The 20,946-nt window shown below is 40.2% G+C and overlaps 1 protein-coding gene across 8 annotated transcripts in view; it reads right to left on the bottom strand.

The window, feature by feature from the left end:
* arhgef10lb (Rho guanine nucleotide exchange factor (GEF) 10-like b) overlaps window positions 1-20,137 on the bottom strand; it is a 42,749-nt gene extending 22,612 nt beyond the window's left edge. The window contains exons 1-12 of one of the 8 annotated variants that reach the window (XM_082518895.1): window positions 19,739-20,137; window positions 15,796-18,069; window positions 14,933-15,046; window positions 14,595-14,703; window positions 13,015-13,118; window positions 10,850-10,927; window positions 10,302-10,481; window positions 8,600-8,716; window positions 4,114-4,206; window positions 2,143-2,313; window positions 1,278-1,423; window positions 276-442 (exon numbers count right to left, since the gene is read on the bottom strand). In XM_082518895.1, the coding sequence (XP_082375021.1) occupies window positions 276-442; window positions 1,278-1,423; window positions 2,143-2,313; window positions 4,114-4,206; window positions 8,600-8,716; window positions 10,302-10,481; window positions 10,850-10,927; window positions 13,015-13,118; window positions 14,595-14,691 (1,153 nt within the window). In that variant the 5' untranslated portion in view covers window positions 14,692-14,703; window positions 14,933-15,046; window positions 15,796-18,069; window positions 19,739-20,137. Of the gene's footprint in view, window positions 1-275; window positions 443-1,277; window positions 1,424-2,142; window positions 2,314-4,113; window positions 4,207-8,599; window positions 8,717-10,301; window positions 10,482-10,849; window positions 10,928-13,014; window positions 13,119-13,272; window positions 14,147-14,594; window positions 14,704-14,932; window positions 18,073-19,738 lie in introns of those variants that run through there. The other 7 variants (XM_082518894.1, XM_082518896.1, XM_082518897.1 and 4 more) reach the window with 7 other exon arrangements.
* Window positions 20,138-20,946: the final 809 nt, after the last annotated feature.

Here is a 20,946-nt window from a genome sequence, read left to right as displayed (position 1 = left end):
CAATTAGTGCTGTCAGCGTTAATCTTGTTAAAATGACATTAACACCATAGCACCATAACACGGACAGCACTAATATATTCATATCAGTATTCTATAGAAAGGCACACTGTTGTGATTCTGTCATAATTATGACTCCTGGCTCAAGACCTTTACACAGTACTTTAAAACAGATAGCTTGGAATAATTCCCAATCAAATTCTTAATATTTGCTTGCTTTTAGTATACTGCACAGCAATCTGTGTGGTAGCTCAGATAATGAGATGTGGATATGATACCAGTGATGCTGGCAGTAGAGCTGTGACATCTGGCTGTGATGACACCGTCTTTGCCCTGCAGACTATCTTGCCCCACCTCCACCACCTGAGTCTGCAGCAGAGAAGCACTCCACTTCACTGTGTACTTAGGACCAACAGGAACCAGGGTGTTGATGTCAGGGGGACCCCTGGTGGACAAATACATTGCAAACATTTACAACAAGGGACTGGGGGTCTCAGCAGGACACAACAGCTATGGCGTAACTGCAGCTTGTCTAGGAAATGTTTTTCTTATCTAGATTCACTGACACTTAGTAACATATGTAAAGATGGTTATTAACTCAATAAGTCAACCGAGGGGTTGTGTTGGAAGTATATCTACGTATGCAGGTAAACAGACTGATACCAATACATACATTATTTCCACTCAACCCTGCACTAAAACCACTTTCTACTGCAAATCTCATTCACCCAGTCACAAGCATTCTCATAAAGAGCGTTTATCGATGCCTAAGGACTATTGCACACACAGTCCTACACCAATTGATGTATCAGGGCAAATTCCATATTTAGTATCTTAAATACACTTTGGCCAAAAAGTATTTGTCCCTGTGGCAGCAGAGCCAAAGCAGAATACAAGTCCAGTTTCCCCTGGTAAATAATAAATTAATTAATTAATAATAATAATAATAATAATATTAATAATAATAATAATAATGGGGAGATAAAACCAATAATAACACCAATATTTGTAGTTGACATGGCTTTCTTTTAGTACCTGTTCAAGCTCTGAGAACCCTACGAGACGAACTTGTATAATATCCCAAATAATAACAGCTGGGTAATTGCAAATTCACTCCAACCATTCAGTTAATTTTAATTGAATTCTATTTTATTCATATAGTGCCAATTCACAACAACAATCACCACAAGATGACTTTGGTCACTATACGTATCGCACCAGTCAGGATATTCAGAAACACCTAGGAGTAAAGTTTGGGATTAAAGAGGTTTGGTACTTACTTCAGGTTCACATTGGCACAAATGAGGGTGTCGTTGATGAGAAAGACCTTCCGCTCCTTTGACTTGATAACTTGACCTTTATCCCCAAAAACTATCTCAGTAAGAAGTTCACAATGAATCAGCTGCCTCTGTTCTGAGTTCAGCAGCTAAAAACAATGCAGGTCACTGATTACAAAGTATTCTTACATAATGTTTGAAACTACAGAAATCAAGAAATGTCTTCACTGAAATCAAGTTTCAGAGTAGTTTTATCCCAGGTAAGATTCATGTCACAAGCTAAGAGCTGACAAAGTACACCTTCATATCTGCAGACAGTTTGGCATGGTGCTGATTAGCTGAAGATATCAAATTCCTTGAGAAACAAATTTTCTCATTTATTTTATCCCATATTAAGGTAACCCATTGGTTACTAGACTAGTGTTAAATTCAGCTTGAATAGAGAACTTTGGTGATCTTCCGTCAGCTGCCCAGAGGTACCATGAGCAATACAAATTAATTTAGCTGAACACATGCTGGAGGATGAACCCACCCAACCATGTACTTTCAACGTCCAGCTAGAAAAATGAAAGAGGACTCAAAAATCAAACATCTATGCAAATTCATGCTGGGTAATGCAAATAAAGTCTATCAGATGAGATTCTCCCACAGATTGTGGAATCTCCTTACACCATTTTCAAAAATGTAAGAGAAGCTTGTTCTTTGCATCCATACAACTGGAGCTTTGCTTTTAAAGATTGATTGGACAAAGGAAAGTGAATGGACTTTCTGGTGACTTCTGAATATATGTGGTCATGCCATTATCTCAAATTTACCCGCAAGTTTCATGAACAGCTTATGTTTGCATAAATAAATGCATAGTTGTCACCTTGTTGAGATTGCGTTCCCCAGTGCTGTGAGCTAAGTGCTGGATCTCAGCCTCCTGATCAGCCAGACGTTTCTGCTCATTGAGTTTCTCGGCCAGGGTCTCAAGCTCAGTCAGAGCCAGCTGCAGGGGCAGCCGGTCACTGTGGGACCTTGGAGTGTTCTTCAACATGTCCTGATGCAACACAGCAGAGACTGTTCATATAACATATCTTATGGTGACAGAGAATTTAATAGTCCATAGAGAGAACTCATTATAAAGACAGAAAATATAGAAAACCTTTCACTTGACAATAGTATTTTACCAAATACAACCTTACATTTAAGTGAGTGGGTTAAAAAAAGGAAAGATTAAATATTATTTAATCATTTAAAGTCTGCCCATTCTCTTGAGTCCTTATTTTATTTTTGGACTAGAGCAGAATGACTGACAGACAAATAGTCTTTGTTCGTCTTATATCACGTTTAGTGCAGCCCCTCAGTTCATCCTCTCTCTGAACCAAGGGTTTGTAACACTTCCTCCTTGAAGCCATTGTTTTTTAAAGTTACCCTGATTTTAATTAAAAGTACTCAAGAAACTGAATTGCCATTGCCAAAGACCTGAATTAAATTGTAAAAATTAATAAAAGTCTTATTTTGGGTAAAGTGACAAAGATGTGTAATTCCTCTGATTTTCGAAGAGGTGAAGTTTAATGGGTTTTTTTTTTTTGGTTGATTATCTGGGTTATTCCAAATAGGAGAGTAAGGAGATGGTGAGGCTGTGGAGTTGGTAATATTTCCCACCAGGCTGACAGAGATGACTCTATGGATATGCTGTGAAAAGTTTGTCTGATGAATGGGAGATTCAATAAAAGTATGTCTCGGCATAATGCTCGATCAGTTTGTAACCAGAACAATTTGGATTGAGGATTAAACCATTTAATAAGATATTTTAGCTGATTAGCTAAATAATATAATTCTATATTTGCTGCTTCTAGACCTCCTGGAGATTTTTGTTTTTGCACAATTTGATATGGGGAGTTTTATTTTTCCAACAAAATTTTGACAGAGATGACTTAATAGACTTGAACAAGGAGGTTTTAGGAGATACAGGGATCACTGACAATACATAATAGAATTTTGGAAGGACTGAGATTTTAACTGTTGCTATCCTTCCACTAAGTGATATAGGTAGGTTGATCCAGGGGTTTAAATCCTCTGGGATAAATTTAAACAAGGGAGTGAAATTCATCATTCATTCTGTCAGCTTGGAGGAAACTTTAATACCTAAATATCTAATATTGTCTGTTTGAAGGTGATGGGGCGAAACAAGATCTGCCACATCCTCCTCATCCATACAGAGTGGTAAAATAGTGGATTTCGACCAGTTTATAGGGGAGCTGGAGACTATTTAGAGCAACAATTGTTGCATTGTTACCTATTTAGCTGTTACTGTCACTTATATTCACAAACAATAGGCTAACTTTTTTATGTCATGCAGATTAACTATGTACTGACGTGTACTCTAACTGAGTGTAATATTAAATATTCATGCAATTCGTTTCACTTTTTTGAATGGGGTTTTGAAAAACCAGCTTTCTGGTACAGTACTACTTGCTGAATGCACAGTGCACTGGAGTAGACAGTGGCGAGAACTGCCTTTCACTTCCTTTCATCAGAAAGTTTCAGTGTAACTTTTTCAGCCTTACAGTATTCCAGAAGAGTCGGTAAGTTTCAGTATGAATTGACATGTACACTTGACCACACACCTTTTCTAAAAGTCAGCATTTCCTATTTAGCATGCAAGTCATCTGTTTAAACTGCATTTCATCAACTGGTTGCTTCGCTTGCCTTGTAAGATTTGGATAAATAAGTAATAACTGTAACCTGAACCTTCAGCTTGCGTTCCATGGTCATGACCCACGAGTGCAGAGGTTGAGACATGCTAACAAGGGATCAGAGTGATGCAGTCACTGGTGTGTCATCAGTCACTCACCTGTAGCAGCAGAATGAATTGTGGGAAGCGCTGAATAGGTTTAACCATCAAGCCATATAGGGTGATTCTGTCTGGGCTTGATGCCTGCTTCCTCTAAAGGTCGAAAGAAAAGAGTTTTTTTTTCCACTGAGCTTAAAATAGGAAGTGCTTCATGTTTCAAAACAAAGTATTGTATTTTCCAAGATCACTTGATCACTTGAGGTAAATGGTTGTAACTAACAGTTAGAGATCCTACAACCACTTGATTATGGTCCACATGGAATATTGCCCTATGCCTGTATGTAGCATGCTGGGAAGAATGGGGAGGATTTCCTCGTCTTCCACGGTTGCTGTACAACACTACAGAGCTGAGTCATTTTCAAATATGTATTAACTCTTGATATTGAAAGTCTGCTGCTGATCTCAGTGGCTGATTCACAGTTTCCCCCTTCCTTATTCTGAGATTTCCAGGTGTGGGTAAAAGAACCACAGATGATGTTCCTCAGGAAAGCAGAAAAAGTTGATCATCAAAGCAGACTGTTTCTTAGGCATATAGAGGATTCTCTTCTCTCAAATTGACTGCATTTTGTGCTGCTGCATTTTAAAATGATTTCATATTAAATATTAAAGTTAAATAGCACAGGTGGCCAAACAGTGGCTGTGGCACATTATACTGTTTGTATTGTTTGTCTGAAAAGACGGAGAATAATGTGCATATGTGTTTCAATAAAGATGTCATGGTATTCATGCAGATGCTGTAGTTGAATGTTTCAGTTGAAGTTCATAAGTGTTCTATAGTCTGTAACACTGACAACACTATTAAATAACTACAGATTATATGTTCGGGAATTTTACTTCTATGTATTTTTCTTTCTTTCAGTGTGGCATAGTGGTGAAGTGTCTAGCACTGTTACTTCGCAGTAAGGTCCTGAGTTGGGATGGGTACCGGTATCCGGTGCCATGATGGCACCGGTTCTGACATAAACGGCACCGGTTCTGACATAAACGGCACCAGTTCTGAGCGGCGAACAGGTGGATGATGTCTCTCTTTTAAACCCGGCCCAATAAGGCTAAACACGTTATTAAATTAACGCCTGTAAGGTGAACTAGCAAACACCGTCGTAGTTACATGCGGCTGTCTTCTTGTTTGATGGCAGATACTCCCTTCACCCTGGCCAAAAAGGCTTAAATGACAAAAAAAAAGTGTAAAACAGTCAAACATGAGAGGTTTTTGGACAAAGTTTGTGTTTTTTCCATTGTTTAAGCACTGCTTCCAGCCAAGAGTGATACCATATATGCCCTATAGCTGCAGAAAAGGCTAACATTGTTATCTTTTTACAAAAAAAACAGCTGAACGTGAAATTTTGTGTTCTCCATTCTTTAAGCACCGGTTTGAGCACCGTTTAAGCACCGGCACCGTTTCAAAAGTACCAGTTTGGTACTGGTATCGGATAAAACCTAAACGATACCCATCCCTAGTCCTGAGTATATATATTATACACACACAGGTATATATATGCAAATATATCTGTGAAGGTTCTCAGTCATCCAGGTCATTGTAGTCAAAGGAGCTTGCAAAGAAAACCGTCTGGACTTCTTTAAGTTGCTTGAAGACGTTTCACCTCTCAAATGGTCAGGAGTCCCAGATATAAACCTAGTGGGAGTATCCCCCCACAGAGGGACAAAAGGACCCCCTGATGATCCTCTAATCGCCTGAGCCAAGGTGTGAAACTGGGTGTGGGTCCCAATCAGCCAGGGTTTCGGGTGAGCTCATTGTGAAACCTGGCCCCACCTTATCATGCGAATTCCTGAGGTCAGATGGCCCAGCCGGTGTATCAGAAAAACTCAGGAGAGTTTTCTCCAAGCATGACATCCCGGTGCATTTCAGACCCAGCAACATGCTCAGACAAAGACTGGTTCACCCGAAAGACAAAACTCCAAAACACAGACTTAACAATGTGGGGTATGCTGTGCAGTGCAGCGAGGAATGCCCAGACCTCTACATTGGAGAGACCAAACAGCCACTTCACAAGCGCATGGCACAACACAGAAGAGCCACTTCCACAGGACAAGACTCAGCAGTCCATCTGCATCTAAAGGACAAAGGTCACTCTTTCGAGGATGCCAATGTTCACATTTTGGACAGAGAGGACAGATGGTTTGAAAGAGGAGTGAAAGAAGCCACCTATGTGAGCGACTGTGAGCGACCATCTTTGAACAGAGGCGGTGGTTTACGACACCAACTCTCTGCCATCTATAATCCAGTTTTGAGTTCCCTCCCCAGACGCCTTAATGCCCACTCACATCCTGGGCCAGCTGACCTCAGGAATTCGCATGATAAGGTGGGGCCAGGTTTCACAATGAGCTCACCCGAAACCCTGGCTGATTGGGACCCACACCCAGTTTCACACCTTGGCTCAGGCGATTAGAGGATCATCAGGGGGTCCTTTTGTCCCTCTGTGGGGGGATACTCCCACTAGGTTTAAATCTGGGACTCTCCACCATTTGACCTTAGAACTGAAGAAGCTTCTCGGATGAGAGGTGAAACGTCTTCAAGCAACTTAAAGAAGTCCAGACGCTTTTCTTTGCAAGCTCCATATGCAAATATATGCAAAACAAGAGAAAGGCATTCAATAGAAAAGGCAAACATTAGAGGACAGGTTCCAAAGTGTTTGGAAGTAGTGCAAGAGGACTTGGTCTGAGTAAAGTCTGTGTGTGAGTGTGGCCTGAGTGATGAGGGTTACTCCAACCATGGCTCAGATTGGTGGGTCAGTGGGCAGGATTGGGGTCACCTGTGAGTGCCCTGGATTGGGGTCACCTGTGAGTGCCCTAGATTTCCTGAGACAGAAGGAGCTGGTGATGGCCTCGGCAGAGGGCAGCCACTGATTCTTTTGTTACCCCTCCTGTTCTCAGTAGTGGCCTTTGCAAATCAAACACCCAAGCAGTAAGGGAGCATGCTCCCCACTCAGGAGCAGTCAAAGGTAAGCTGCAGCTTCTGGTCCAGTTTGTTTTTCATGTTTTTCATGTCCGTGTGCGCAGCCATCTTGGAATGAGTAGTTCCTTTCCCATTTATTATTTATCTGCACATTTTCCTTTTTTCACTTCCTTTATTATTTTTGCCATTTGGCCATTCTTCTTTCCAGAGTTTTGTCATATCTCATATGCCCTGCCATGGAGTTATAATGAGCTGTCTTGAAAATCATTTCCTGGTGGCTCTTAGTCACTAACAACTAGGTGTGTTCCTCCTCTGTACAAGTGTCACGACTCACTCGATAAAGCCTATCATTTAACAATACAAAGTGCGGTCCGCGCATCATCAGGGCGCGCCGAGTGACCATCAATTTCTATCACTTGGTCAAAGGTTGAGTGTAGGGTGTCATCACAAGATTAGTCCAGTGGAAAATCTTCCGTGGGGTGAATCGCAGCCAATCGGTTCCCAGAATTAGGGGATGCGACAGGTGCGAGCAAACTGCTGCCTTTACTCTATGCATGTTGCCCTTGTATTCCAATAGCAGCAGCACAAGTGGGGTAATTGTGAATATCCCCATGAACACATCTAACCTCCACCCACTCTGCCTCCAACAATGCCACGGGGAGAACCAGGGTCTGCATGACACCTTACCAGAATGTGGTATGTTCCTCCAGGACCGTGGCAGGGTGCTGGAGCCCCGGCGACGGTTCAAATATTAAAACTATGCAAGTACTTTTTAAAATGTCAATGGATAAAATGAATATTGGGTTACACTTCTGGATGTGGGCGGTCATGGTCTTCAGCTACTTGCTTTCAACATAGAAAGAAGGGGAAATTGCTGCTGGCTTGTAAGGGAGCCCATCTTCTTGCCAAAAGGCTGGAACAGTGCTGAGAGTAAGAGGCTTCAGGTGCTCACAGCTCAAACTTTACACTTCTAAGTTCATAAAAAATCTCATAACCTTATAAACCATGTATTCTCAGGATATGGGAACTTAACAAAACATTAGAATTTCCATAATTCCTCATATCAGCACAGCCTGTTCTGATATTATACTCACTCATAGCTGATTCCACTCCAAGTCACATTTTAGCTATTCCTGTAAGACTTTATTCATCTGTCTCACTCTCATGGCCAATTCATGATCACCAGTTAACCTTAAGTCTATGTCTTTGCACTGCGGAAGGAAATGGGAATACCTGGCAAAAACCCACACAAGCACATGGATAACCTTCAAACTCCTCACAGAAAGGCCTCATCTCGAATTCAAACCAGGAAACATTTAGCTGCAAGGTGACAAATGCACCAACCATCCACCACCATGCCACCCTTTTCACTTTACAGCTTTTCACATTATTTTCATTTAAACTGCACTTTTAAAAAGGTCACACTTGTTTATCATTTGGTATAATTTGATTTTAAATCCAGTTAACAATCCTACTCTTCTTAGTTCTCCCCTGAAGGGAGGGAACATGTAATCGGTTCCGTTTGTCATTTGTCACATTTGACAATGTGGTGTAAATGTGCAGTGTGAGCACCTTAAGAAAGTCCAAGAAAGCAGGTTTTGACAAGCAGGCCTTCTTGATAAGAGCCATGGCGCTGGTGAAGTTATTGATGTAGTCACTATACACGTTCAGAACCATGGACTTTGAAAACTGTGAAGGAAACATTGTGACATAAGGACTCTGCTTCGCCACAATATTTGTATGATAAGATTCACAGTAATTCAACATGTGGAACTACAAAGTAAATAAATGGTTGACGAGTCAATATTTTTGTCAAACCATTAGCCATCATAGGTTATTCTGACTGCCCTCTGAAACACGGAGCTCCCACTCTAACAGACTGACTCACTATGGAGCTAAGTCAGGGTCAAAAGTTTTATTCATTTGAAAAAGTTATTTGAAAATGACTGTTCTTATTTATAAAGTGCTTTACAAAACAGAACATTACGGCTAACGGGTGGATTTTCCCCATTTGAGTGCAGTTAGGCAAACAGCCACTTACTGCTAAAGAGTCAGACAGTAAAAGTGGACAGCATAGCCTCAGTTTCTTAACATAAAACTCACTGCTGCATCCAGGGACAGCATAAAAGTGATCCCCTTAAACTGACTTTTAGTTTTAGTGTCACAGCTGTCATGGTCCTGGTCTGTGACCCAGTGTTTCTATGTTCCTTAGGCTTTATCTGGCATTGTTTAGGTTACTAGTTTAATCACTGGTATTTCTGGTTCTCTTAGTTTTCGCCTTGTGTTATATTTATTTTTTTGTGTGTAGTTGTATGTTACTGTGCTTCCCCTGTGTTCCATGTTTCTCATTTAGTTACCCTTGTCTTCATGTTCGTTTATCTGCTATGTCCGTGTTAGGTCTTCCTTTTCTGTCTCCCTAGTCGACTATTTTCTCATGTCTGTTTCTCCCCTGGTCGCCAGTGTCAAGCCTGTGTGTCTTAGTCTGTGTCTCAGAGTGTTTCCTGTTTTATTTTGACAGTCTATCATCTTGTGTTCATTATGTTCAATTTTTCTAACTTTACAGCAGTAAAGCTGCCTCCTTTCATTCATCACTTTGTGTTACACGTCCTGCATTTGGGTCCGACCTCTGCCTGTCACACAGTGCTAACCATGACAACAGGAGATGTCAGTCATTAGTCTACATTCTGCTTCTCCCTTTTGATACACGCTCACAACACAAAATTAGGGAAACTGAAAAAAGGGTCTGAAACTGGATGAGATCAAATGAGATTTGAAACAAAGAAAAGTGAATTTAAAGCTAAAAATAAATTGGAAAAAAATACTTGCATTAAAACGAATAGTTTATTTAAAATAAAACAGTTTATGTTTTTTTCACTTTCTTTTAAAACATGAAAACGTAGAATTTCACTTTCAAATAACTTTTTCAAATTAATTAAACTTTTGACCACAATCTTGCTCCATAAATGCTTTCACCTTCTATATTTCAGTATGCCTGTCAGGCAGAGAGGCATCTATCAGATAATAATATTATGTCACTAAAATCAGGAAATAGCACAGCCATGATGGTCTGACAACCCCTATGCCTAATACATCACTGAGATTACCTCGGCTTAGAATCAGAGACTTCAGCTTTACAAAAACGATGTTATGAGCAGGTTGTGTGGAGTTTAAATGACTTGAAAGAGACTTTAGTAGTGTGATGATGGACACTTCACTTAAAGGTGAAGGATGACAGAAATTAAAAAGAGAAATTAGGAAGAAAATGTCAACTGACCGAAGCCACAAACAAGTCTCCTATCTTTTCACTTTGATCCCACTCGGCCACGCGGGATGCAAGGGCAATCTGGAACATGCAGTGACACTGATAGATCTCGTGCAGGCGGTGAAAGATCTGACGCACCTTCTTTGGGTTTAAAATCACAGACTGTGTCTCCAGCAAAGGCTTCTGGTACTCCTGAAGGACAAAGACAGACCAGTCTGGTATACTGCATATCTGTGGTTATGGTTCTGTTAGGTTACCCAAACAGTGCTTAAACTGTATACTTTGCATTTTGATATCCATGATGAATTCATCTGCTAAATAATGACCCACAATGTTAAATATTAGAAATTGGGATGTCATATTTCTGATGGCTGAAGTTTTTTCTGCTTAAGTATAAAGTAATTAAAGTTTTAGAGTGAGTTCCCCAAAGTGCTCAGATGAACACTGAACATTTATAATTAACCTTTATATTAAAATGCAAAATTTGGATATAATATAAAAAATATAAAATTCGTGACTGAGTTCCACACTGACAACACCTGAAGAGAAACGTGTCTCACCTGAAGGATACGTTTGAGAGAGTCCAAGTAGCTGCTCTCACTTTGCACAATGGATCTGAGGATGAGACGTCTGACAACCTGAACGAAGCACCAATAAGTGAAATGGATCCAGCAAACCAATGACCGTAAATATTAACAATAAAAACATGCGCAAACAGTTTCAGTTTTAGAAAAGTTGTAGATGATGAGTCAAGACGAATGCAGAAATATGGAACAACAGGGAGGACAAAATTTCTTAAACTTCAGCCACAGTTGTTTGATATTTATTTGAAGTAGTTCATGTTAAATTATTTGTTTTAAACATCCTAGAAAACATGATCATGTTAAGAATGCTTAAATAACTTTGACCTTGCAGTTAGTGTAGGTGGCTGTGGCTCAGTAGCATAGAGTAGTTGGTAACTATATGCCAAGCTGCCTCAATACACTATTGCAATGTCCTTGGGCAAGTGACAGTTACTGATGCATCAATCAGTAACTGTGCAACTGTGTGTGTGTGTGTGTGAAAACTAGAAAACTATGAATGTGACCTGTAGTAAAAAAAAAACACTTTAAGTGCTCAGTTAGAGCAGAAAAGTGCCATACATTTACCAGTCCATACACAAATCTCCATTAGGTTAGGGTCACAGTTGTGAAATCAGGTCTTTTTCAAAGTCTTTTTGAGGATAATCATCTGTTGTTGATAGAATAATAACGTTTTACTGTAAGTAGCTACCACAAGTTCACTACTTGGCATGAATTCCTTTTATGTGTTGAATATGTCATGGAATAACACAGAAGCACCTGGCACTGAAACTCAGCCTCCAACTAAACACATGTATGACACATCTATGATATCTACCATGCCTTATTATTTCATTCATACGATTAGCAGAAAACTTATTGTGACCTTAAGATCGAGGTCATTGACATTCAAACTCGCCTGAGATTTTTAATAGATACACCTATGGTATTAATTTGGAGCTCCTACGTCGTCTTGATCCCACCTGGCAGGGTGACGACTAAAGGATGAGGACTAAATTACTAGACCCCTATGTGTTTAAAGAGAGCAAGGGATTTTCAACATAGCATTTCTAAATCTACTAGGTTTTTTTTAAAGCAAAAAATGTTTTTTTGCACTCAATAACAATTATTTTAGAAAAAAAAATCAGCAGGGTTTGAGCTGTCACCTGAGAAAGCCTCATGGCAAAAACAAAAGAACTCTGCTTAGACTTGAGAAAAACAATTGTTGATGCTCACAAAGCAGGAGATGGATATGCAAAATCATCTCAGCGTCTCCAAGTGTGAAGTATCAAAAATGTCAAAGATAGCCCTACAGTACAGAACCAGCCTGGTAGAGGTAGGAAGCGAAAGACTTGAAAGACTCTGGGAAGAAAACTAGTGAGAGATGTGTCCAAAGACCCCTGAACGTGAGGCGTATTCTTACAGAAGAAAAGAAGGTAAACACTAAATTCTGCATAAACATGGGCTGCATGATTTCAGGCCAAGAAAAACTCTACTTCTGCAGAAGAGACACTGTCAAGCCAGACTCAAGTATGCCAAGGACAACCTGGAGAAAGATTATGCATACTGGAAGTGCATCCTTTAGTCAGATAAGACAGAACTAGAGCTCTTTGGCCACAAAGATGCTGCTTATGTTTGGGGAAAGATGAAGCACAGTGATGGGTATTTGTGGAGATGTTTTGGTGCATCTGGACATGAATCTCATCAAGGTGAAAGGAATCGTGAAGAAAGAAGGGTACGTGAAGATTTTGAGAGAAAACATCAACCAGTCAGCAGCAAAACTGTTTCATCGCTTTGTCTTCCAAGTTGTTTTAGGTTGGTGTCATGGACAGCAGCCTAAAACATACATCACTCCTGGTGAAGAAATGCCCCTACACAATACATAGGAATTTTCCCCAAAAAAATCCTTGTTGTGTTTTAATTCTGTCCTCAGCTGTAGACAATAGTCAGCCACCATAAGATCAAATACAGACTTCATGTGAAAGACAGAAAACAGTAACAATGTTCCTATGTGGGTGATTTTAGGTTGTGTTCATTCAACTAATAAAGTGATCAATATATGGAGAACTGACATCAGAGCATCACAGGAAAATCCAATTTCATCAGTGCAGCCTTTAATAAGTCAGCAGAAATACAGATTAGTGAACATATGCTGACATGCACACCTGCTGACTGCTGAGTCCCTCTGGCATGGGGCAGAGTTGTGGTGGAGGGTGTTTTACCTCACACAAAAACACATCTATGTAACCGGCATCATCTTTTCCATCACCTGCAAAATCAAACAACCAGAGAGTGTTTGCATCACAAGTCATTTACTGCCTTTCCTGGCTCATTTATTAACTACTGTCTTCTTTTCCATCACTGTAACTGAATATGTTATTCATATAAAGAGCATTTTATTATTATAAATCTCACACACTTACATACACACATGTGTAGTCACTTTTCTAAATTCCCCCCTCGCCCCTGCAGGCGGTCTTTATCCTTCAAACTCGGATCTTTAACGAGAGGCCTGGAAGCTGGAGGGTCCTGCTCAGTATCTTAGCTGTTCCTAGGACTGCGCTCTGGACAGAGATCTCAGATGCTGTTCCTGGGATCTGCTGGAGCCACTTGCACTTGGTCACTGCACAAAGTGCTCCAATTACCACTGGGATCACTGTTGCCTTCATCCTTCAAATCTTAAGTTCTTCTCTGAGTCCTTGGTACCTCCCCAGCTTTTCATGTTCCTCCGTTCTGATGTTGCTAGCACTTGGTATGCCGGCCACTAGCCCTGCCTGCTTGTATCTTGCACCCTGCTGTTATGTGCTGGATTGTGTCAGGCGCATCTTTACACAGCCTGCACCTGGGGTCTTGCCTGGTGTGATAGACCCCAACCTCTATGGATCTTGTGCTCAGAGCTTGTTCCTGCGCTGCCATGATTAGTGCCTCTGTGCTGTCTTTCAGTCCAGCTTTGTTCAGCCACTGGTAGGATTTCTGGATGTCAGCCACCTCCTGCCAGGGGTACATACCGTGCAGTGGCCTGTTCTTCCACAATGGTTCCATGTGGTATTGAGGCAGGTTTTCTGCCGGTAATTTGATGGGAGCTGTTCCTTCTGGGGATCAGGACTGTCCAACCTTCAGTAAGCCAATCCGGGTGTCTCTCACCTTTCAGCACCTGGTTCGTTGGTGCTGTCAGAGGCTCATGGAGTGCAGTCAGCTTCTTGTCTGGCTTCAGCTATCTCTTTCCCACTCATATCTGAGATAGGGTACATTAGCATGAGGGGTCTAGCCTAGGAATCCTTACCGGATGCAGAAGCCCTGGTTGGGAATTGAACCCCGGACATGAATTTCCAAAGGCATGTAATTATAATTTTTATTATTTTATATGCTAAATGTTAAAAAGAATGTTGACAGGTTTCTGCCGTACCCTGTACAAAAGTAAAAATAGTAATGGTGACATCAGCTGTTTTTTTAACTATTGTTTGCACCCTCGGTTTGGCACCCTTGGTGTTGGATCCAAAAGTGACTGGTAATGGGCTGGCTGTGACAGAGGACGTTTGTACATAAGGTAGCAAGTTATCAGTTACAAGGTAGCAACACTCTAAATCATGACTCAAATAGGCCCATTATTTACAAAATGAACATCATAGACTTGAATCTTGGAAAACTTGCAACTCAGGCCAAAAACTTTTTAAAGAACGTTATAATTTTCATTTTTAATTATTAATGAATTATTTAAGGATTAATCCCAGCTCCAATTCTATACCTGTAGAGTCTTTTCTCTGTAGGAATGACACTTTGCGAATCATTGCTAACTTTCTCCTTCCTAAACCCTCCTTGGTACCGTTTCTTGCTGCTTTCATCAATTACTGAACCTGGAATACAAGAACAGATGTGTAACCATGGTTACTTCAAATTCAAATCTGAAAAAATTAAACCACTTGTATTGTATCAAAATACTATTGGGGTTTATTTCATTTCTGGCAAAAGCAAAATAAAACCATATCTATCTGAAGTCATTTAAGATTATCTGATTAACAGTCAGAGTAAAAAGTAGTTTGTTCAAAGATGGAAGAGACAAACAGCTGAAGTGACTAGCACTACCTTAGTGTCACAGGTCTGTCTGATGTGGGCAAAAAGAGGCATACTGATACACAAAGCCAGCTCTCTCCTGGTGACAGCACAAAGGTCTTTGAGCCCCGGCACATCTGCAGGCAGCTGACAGTTGAACATCAGGAGGCAGAGACACAGCATTAGTTTAACTTTGACACGCCTGACAACTCATATCAATAAACACAACACAATACGACAAGAAGTTCAGTTAAAGACACATGTTAGTAGGTTTCCCACATACCCAGAAAATGAACCGCTGCCTAGGTCTTTGTTAAATAAACTTAACAATATTGATGTTTTTGCAAAGTTTTATACACATCTGATCAATACTTCTGCACATACAGTAGTTGTCAGAAGTTTACATACATTCATCCTGAGCGAATGTACAAGTTTGAATTTATTTGGGATTTTCTTTAATATTAGAAGCCACATTCAGACAGTCGATGGATCACACACACAGTGATGATGCATTATTTTGTATGTTTTCAACACTTTGTTTTAGGGATCAAATCACAAACCTTCCATTTGGCAGATAAATGACTGTGGTTCATGTGGGAAACTGTTATATCTAACTAAATGAAAGTGACTTTAATGTGAGGGTAGAGGGCCATCACTCTAAAGAAACACATTTACAATGAAGGAAATGTATGTGAAACTGAGATCTAAACTTGGCTTGGCAAGAAACTACAGACACACATGAACTTTAACATCTTAAAACATGGACTGACAAATCTAATAAAAAAGCATAACATTAAGATTTATTGTTGCATATATTCTCTAAGAGAAAGTTAATCATAATATCTGTCTCTAGCAATTGTTCATATTTCCTTTGTATATAGTTTTAAGACACCTACCTTCTGTTCACACAAACCACTTTATTTATCCAAAGTAAAGAGATTCCGTGTTGTGTTGACCCAGCTGATGAACTCCTTATTCAATATTCCGAACTTTACAAATTCTCCCCACTAACCAAGTCAAATTACTCAAGTTACATTTTACCCTTTTCAAAACACTGAGCGGCGAAAGTCCAACAGCAAGTTACAGCACATGGTGACAAAAGCAGAAGACAGAAGTGCTGACATGGTGAGGGACTGCCAGAAATAAATCACTTCCTCTTTTCATCATTCTCGGGTTGATTCACACAGAAGTTTAAAACAGATGTAGTTATTCCTTAGCAAAGTGATTTTTGGGCTGAAAAACTATGAATCGTTTAAAGCTAATCCTGACACTGCTGGACTTTTTCCACAAAGGTTGAATCTGCCTATAATGAAAAAAATAAAGAGAATTATGACCAACTCTGCAGTTTCTCTCTTTCAGTTCATCATTTTGCACTTGTAAAATATTCTTAACTCCAACCACAATAAAACATGAATGCTGTTTTTACAGCGCCTTCTGTGATCCAAAATATATTAAATCTACTTTATTTCTTTAGTGAAGACTTTTTAAATGACTTCACATGCGGTTTTCAGAGTAAGCATATTGATAGTTTTTTTGTAATGACTTATCTTGCTGCTGCTGTGGGTTGGAGGAGCAGCCTCACAGTCACACGGGTCATCATAACGCTCAAACTCACTGCAGCTCCAGCTTTTGGAGCCGAGATGATCGGGTCTCTGAATGGTAAATGGCCTGTATTTGTATAGTGCTTTACTAGTCCCTAAGGACCCCAAAGCACTTTACACATCCAGTCATCTACCCATTCACACACTGGTGATGGTAAGCTACATTGTAGCCACAGCCAACCTGGGGCGCACTGACAGAGGCGAGGCTGCTGGACACTGGCGCCACCGGGCCCTCTGACCACCACCAGTAGGCAATGGGTGAAGTGTCTTGCCCAAGGACACAACGACCGAGACTGTCCAAGCCGGGGCTCGAACCGGCAACCTTCCAATTACAAGGCGAACTCCCAACTCTTGAGCCACGATCGCCCCGCCCCGATCGCCATGATGTCCTCAAAAGTCATCCACACCTGGACACAACATACTGTCAAGGTTAAAAAAGAGAGCAAACAACTGACGTGTTTGTCGCTCTCTATTCTTCTTCTTAAATTCATATCGTTAACTTTGTTTTGGACTTGACCGATCAACCGTTAAACCTGTTATGTGGGGTCTATCACCAAAATACATTTTGCTCACATCTGAACCTGTTTGGCTCTAGCACAAATCTGCTCCACATTCCAACATAAAGAAGAAAAAGCCTTAGAGGCAGCTTTAAGCTTTTATCCTGAGCTTCTAGAACTGTCTGCTGGAGGCCCTGAGAGCAGCCAGAAGTGCTGAAATGTTTAAACAAACTTAAAACTTACTGCCTCAGCTTGGCTTTTGACTGATTATGTGCATATACTAAAAATCAATTCAATTCAATTCAATTTTACTTATACAGTGCCAAATTACAACAACAGTCGCCTCAAGGCGCTTTATATTGTAAGGAAGATCCTACTATAATACATTCTGAGAAAAAACCCAACAACCATATGACCCCCTATCAGCAAGCACTTTGGCGACAGTGGGAAGGAAAAACTCCCTTTTAACAGGAAGAAACCTCCGGCAGAACCAGGTTCAGGGAGGGGCGGGGCCATCTGCTGTGACCGGTTGGGGTGAGAGAAGGAAAACAGGATAAAGACATGCTGTGGAAGAGAGACAGAGGTTAATAACAAGTACGATTCAATGCAGAGAGGTCTATTAACACATGTTAATGTTTTACTACAATCTGTGAAATATTAACTGATTTTCTTTTCTTCTACATACAAAAACAAATATTAAATAACTTTCCTTAAATGGACTGGTTCTTATTTAGTGCATTTGTACTCTGAGCACTCTACACAACTTGCCTAATTCACACATTTAAAGCACTTTTCTCTAGGTTGTTACTAAGTGCTTTCTGTCTAACACTCACACACATTCATTCTGTTACCCAAGGATATTTGACATGCAGACTGGGATCAAACCACCAACCTTCTGGTTAGTAGGTGACCTGCTCCACCACCTGAGCTACAGCCACCCACTAACATTTGTTGGATGTAGTTGTGCTCTCATCAGCTGCTTGTTATGTCTGTGGCGTCCCAAAAACCTGTTGTAGAGTTGGAAAGTATGGATGTCTGCTGGGAGGTTGCAGAGAGCCATCTGGTGGACAAACTGCTGAACAACACACCATGGTTGGAGTTCTCGTTCATTTTGGTTCAATTCTATATTATCCATATAGCTCCAAATCACAACAACTGCCACCTCAAGACCCTTTATGTTATAAGGTAAAGACTCCACTATAATACAGAGAAAACACCAACAATCAGATGAAGGAGAAAAAGGAAAAACTCTGTTTTATCAGGAAGAAATCTCTGGCAGAACTAGTCTCAGGGAGGTACTGGTTGGAAGTGATGGGAGGAAGACAGGACAAAAGACACAGTGGAAGAGAGACAGAGACTAATAATAACTAATGATTAAATGCAGCATGGTATCTAAACACATAGCGAGTAAAATGGGTTAGTGAAAAAAAAAAACACTCAGTGCATCATGGAAGCCCCAAGCAGCCTAATGCAACATAAGTAAAGGAGGATTCCCAGAAAGCTGATCCAGCCCTAACTATTTTAAGACCAATTGTAAAAGTAGAGGGGTGTCTGAAAGCTGAAGGCTCTGCCTCCCATTCTACTTCTAAATACCCTATCACCACAAGTAATCCAGCAGTGTGAGAGCAAAGTTCTCTGTTGGGCTGATGCAGTACTAGAGATGGCACGATACCACTTTTTTATGTCCGATACCGATATCATAAATTTGGATATCTGCCGATACCGATATGAATCCGATATAGTGTTTTTTAATCAACAAAACTGTTTTTTTTTTAAATATCTTGCTGCATTTTGTATAAGTTCATACTCAAGTATAAAACAACAACTACACTAAAGCTATTCTGTTATACCTATATGCAAAAAAAAAATATTTCATAGTTCAGCAATACTGATCAATCTAATAAACTTAAACCTACACCATCCTCCCTATTCTGGTATTTTAAAGAGTACTTAGCGTAAATATTAAGCAACCTAACTAATAGGGTTCCAACTCCCAGCAACAACAAAAATAAATAAATAAAAAATAGGGAACCACCCCTCACGCTCCACCTCATGATGCTTAATCAACGTAATCAACCTTAATTTGATGCAGTGTGGAAAAAAAATGCACAGAAATCAATTATTTTTCAAGAAATATTAAATAGATTCAACATCTTTCTTCAACAAAATTGCAGACTGCACAGATGGTACCTTCCCAAAGGAAAAAGTACTATAGCTTACTAGGGTATATATATTAGACTTAATAGTTACTATATACAGTAATTGACTTCTATTCATTTTACATCAAATTAAAACTTTGGGTGTAAGATTCGGATAATTATTTATTAAAAGCTAGACATTTTAAATGAGAATAAGAAAGAAAAGTATGTCTTTGTGCCCCCTTTTCCCTGTTAATGCCCTATCGGCCCCCCTGGCTCAACTTTGCTAGATCCGCCCCTGCACAGTTACCAGCCGTCAGCTACGTAGAAAAAGATCCTTGAGTAGAAAGTAATATTAAATACATTCTAACAACAGCTGATCAAGCTTAAACGTGCTGCTGTTGTTCAGCCGCTGGTTTCCTCTTTCTGGTGCAAAGTGGGCCAAAAACAAACCAGAGACACGGACTAGCGACAGAAAAGCCGATCAGCTGATCATTAAGCAGTTTCATGATTGAAGTAGCAGCCAGAAGAGGCAGTCGCTCCATATATCGTTTGGTAAGCTTAACGCAGGAATGCTTTACAAACATTCAGAGATGGACTTACACAATTGCTTTACTTCTCTCGGGGGTAACTTTGTCGGAGATGAAATGCCGGGTTGCTAGCGAAGCTCCACATGCTATCCAGACCGACATGCCACAGCCGCTCTGTCACGTGATGCATACTGCTCCGACGTGCTAACGTTCTGAGGTGAGTTACGGCATGTTGCAAGTTTTGTGAGGTGCTTTCGTGATATTTAATGGATCGGATTACATTTTTTATTTTTCTCCGATATCTGATCCAGTAATTTAGGTCAGTATCGGACCGATACCGATACGTAATATCGGATCGGTCCATCTCTATGCAGTACTAATAGGTCTTTATTATAAAATGGGGCCTGATCATTTGAGCACTCACATGTAATAAGTAGGATTTTCTTGATTCAAATTAACAGGGAGCCAATGAAGACAAGAAAAATATGCTCTCTCTTTCTAGTCCCTGTCAGTACTCTTGCTGCAGCATTTTGGATTAACTGAAGGCTTTTCAGGGAATTTTCAGGACATCCTGATAATAATGAATTGCAGTAGTCCAACCTGGAAGTAATAAATGCATGAACTAGTTTTTCAGCGTCACTCTGAGACAGGATATTTCTAACTTTAGAGATGTTGCGCATATGGAAGAACGCAGTCTTACATATTTGTTTAATATGTGCGTTGAAGGACATGTCCTGGTCAAAAATGACTCCAAGGTTCCTCACAGCATTACTGGAGGCCAAGGTAATGCCATCCAGAGTAAGAATCTGGTTAAGATAAGATAAGATAAGATAACCTTTATTAGTCCCACACGTGGGAAATTTGTTTTGTCACAGCAGGAAGTGGACAGTGCAAAAGTTATGACGCAAAAATTAGAATACAATAAGAATAAATACAGTACACAGCTGTACAGAATAGAATAAAATAATATACTATATACAGTAGAATAAAATAGAATAAAAATATACAATAAGATAAAAATAGAATACGAATGCTATATACAACTGAGTAAAAATACAACGATGCCAGAAAAGATTATTGCACTTAGTGTTATTGCACATGTGTGGATGTGTGTGTTTGTTCAGTTAAAGTCTTTGTTGTGGAGTCTGACAGCAGTGGGGAGGAAAGACCTGCGAAATCTCTCCGTCCCACACCGTGGGTGCCGCAGTCTCCCACTGAAGGAGCTGCTCAGTGCTGTCACAGTCTGCTGCATGGGGTGGGAGACGTTGTCCAACAGGGATG

Source organism: Aulonocara stuartgranti, assembly GCF_965226115.1.
Source record: "Aulonocara stuartgranti genome assembly, chromosome: 20".
Taxonomy (NCBI): Eukaryota; Metazoa; Chordata; class Actinopteri; order Cichliformes; family Cichlidae; genus Aulonocara; species Aulonocara stuartgranti.
Note: the sequence above shows the minus strand (reverse complement) of the source record. Positions and strands in the feature narration are given on the sequence as shown.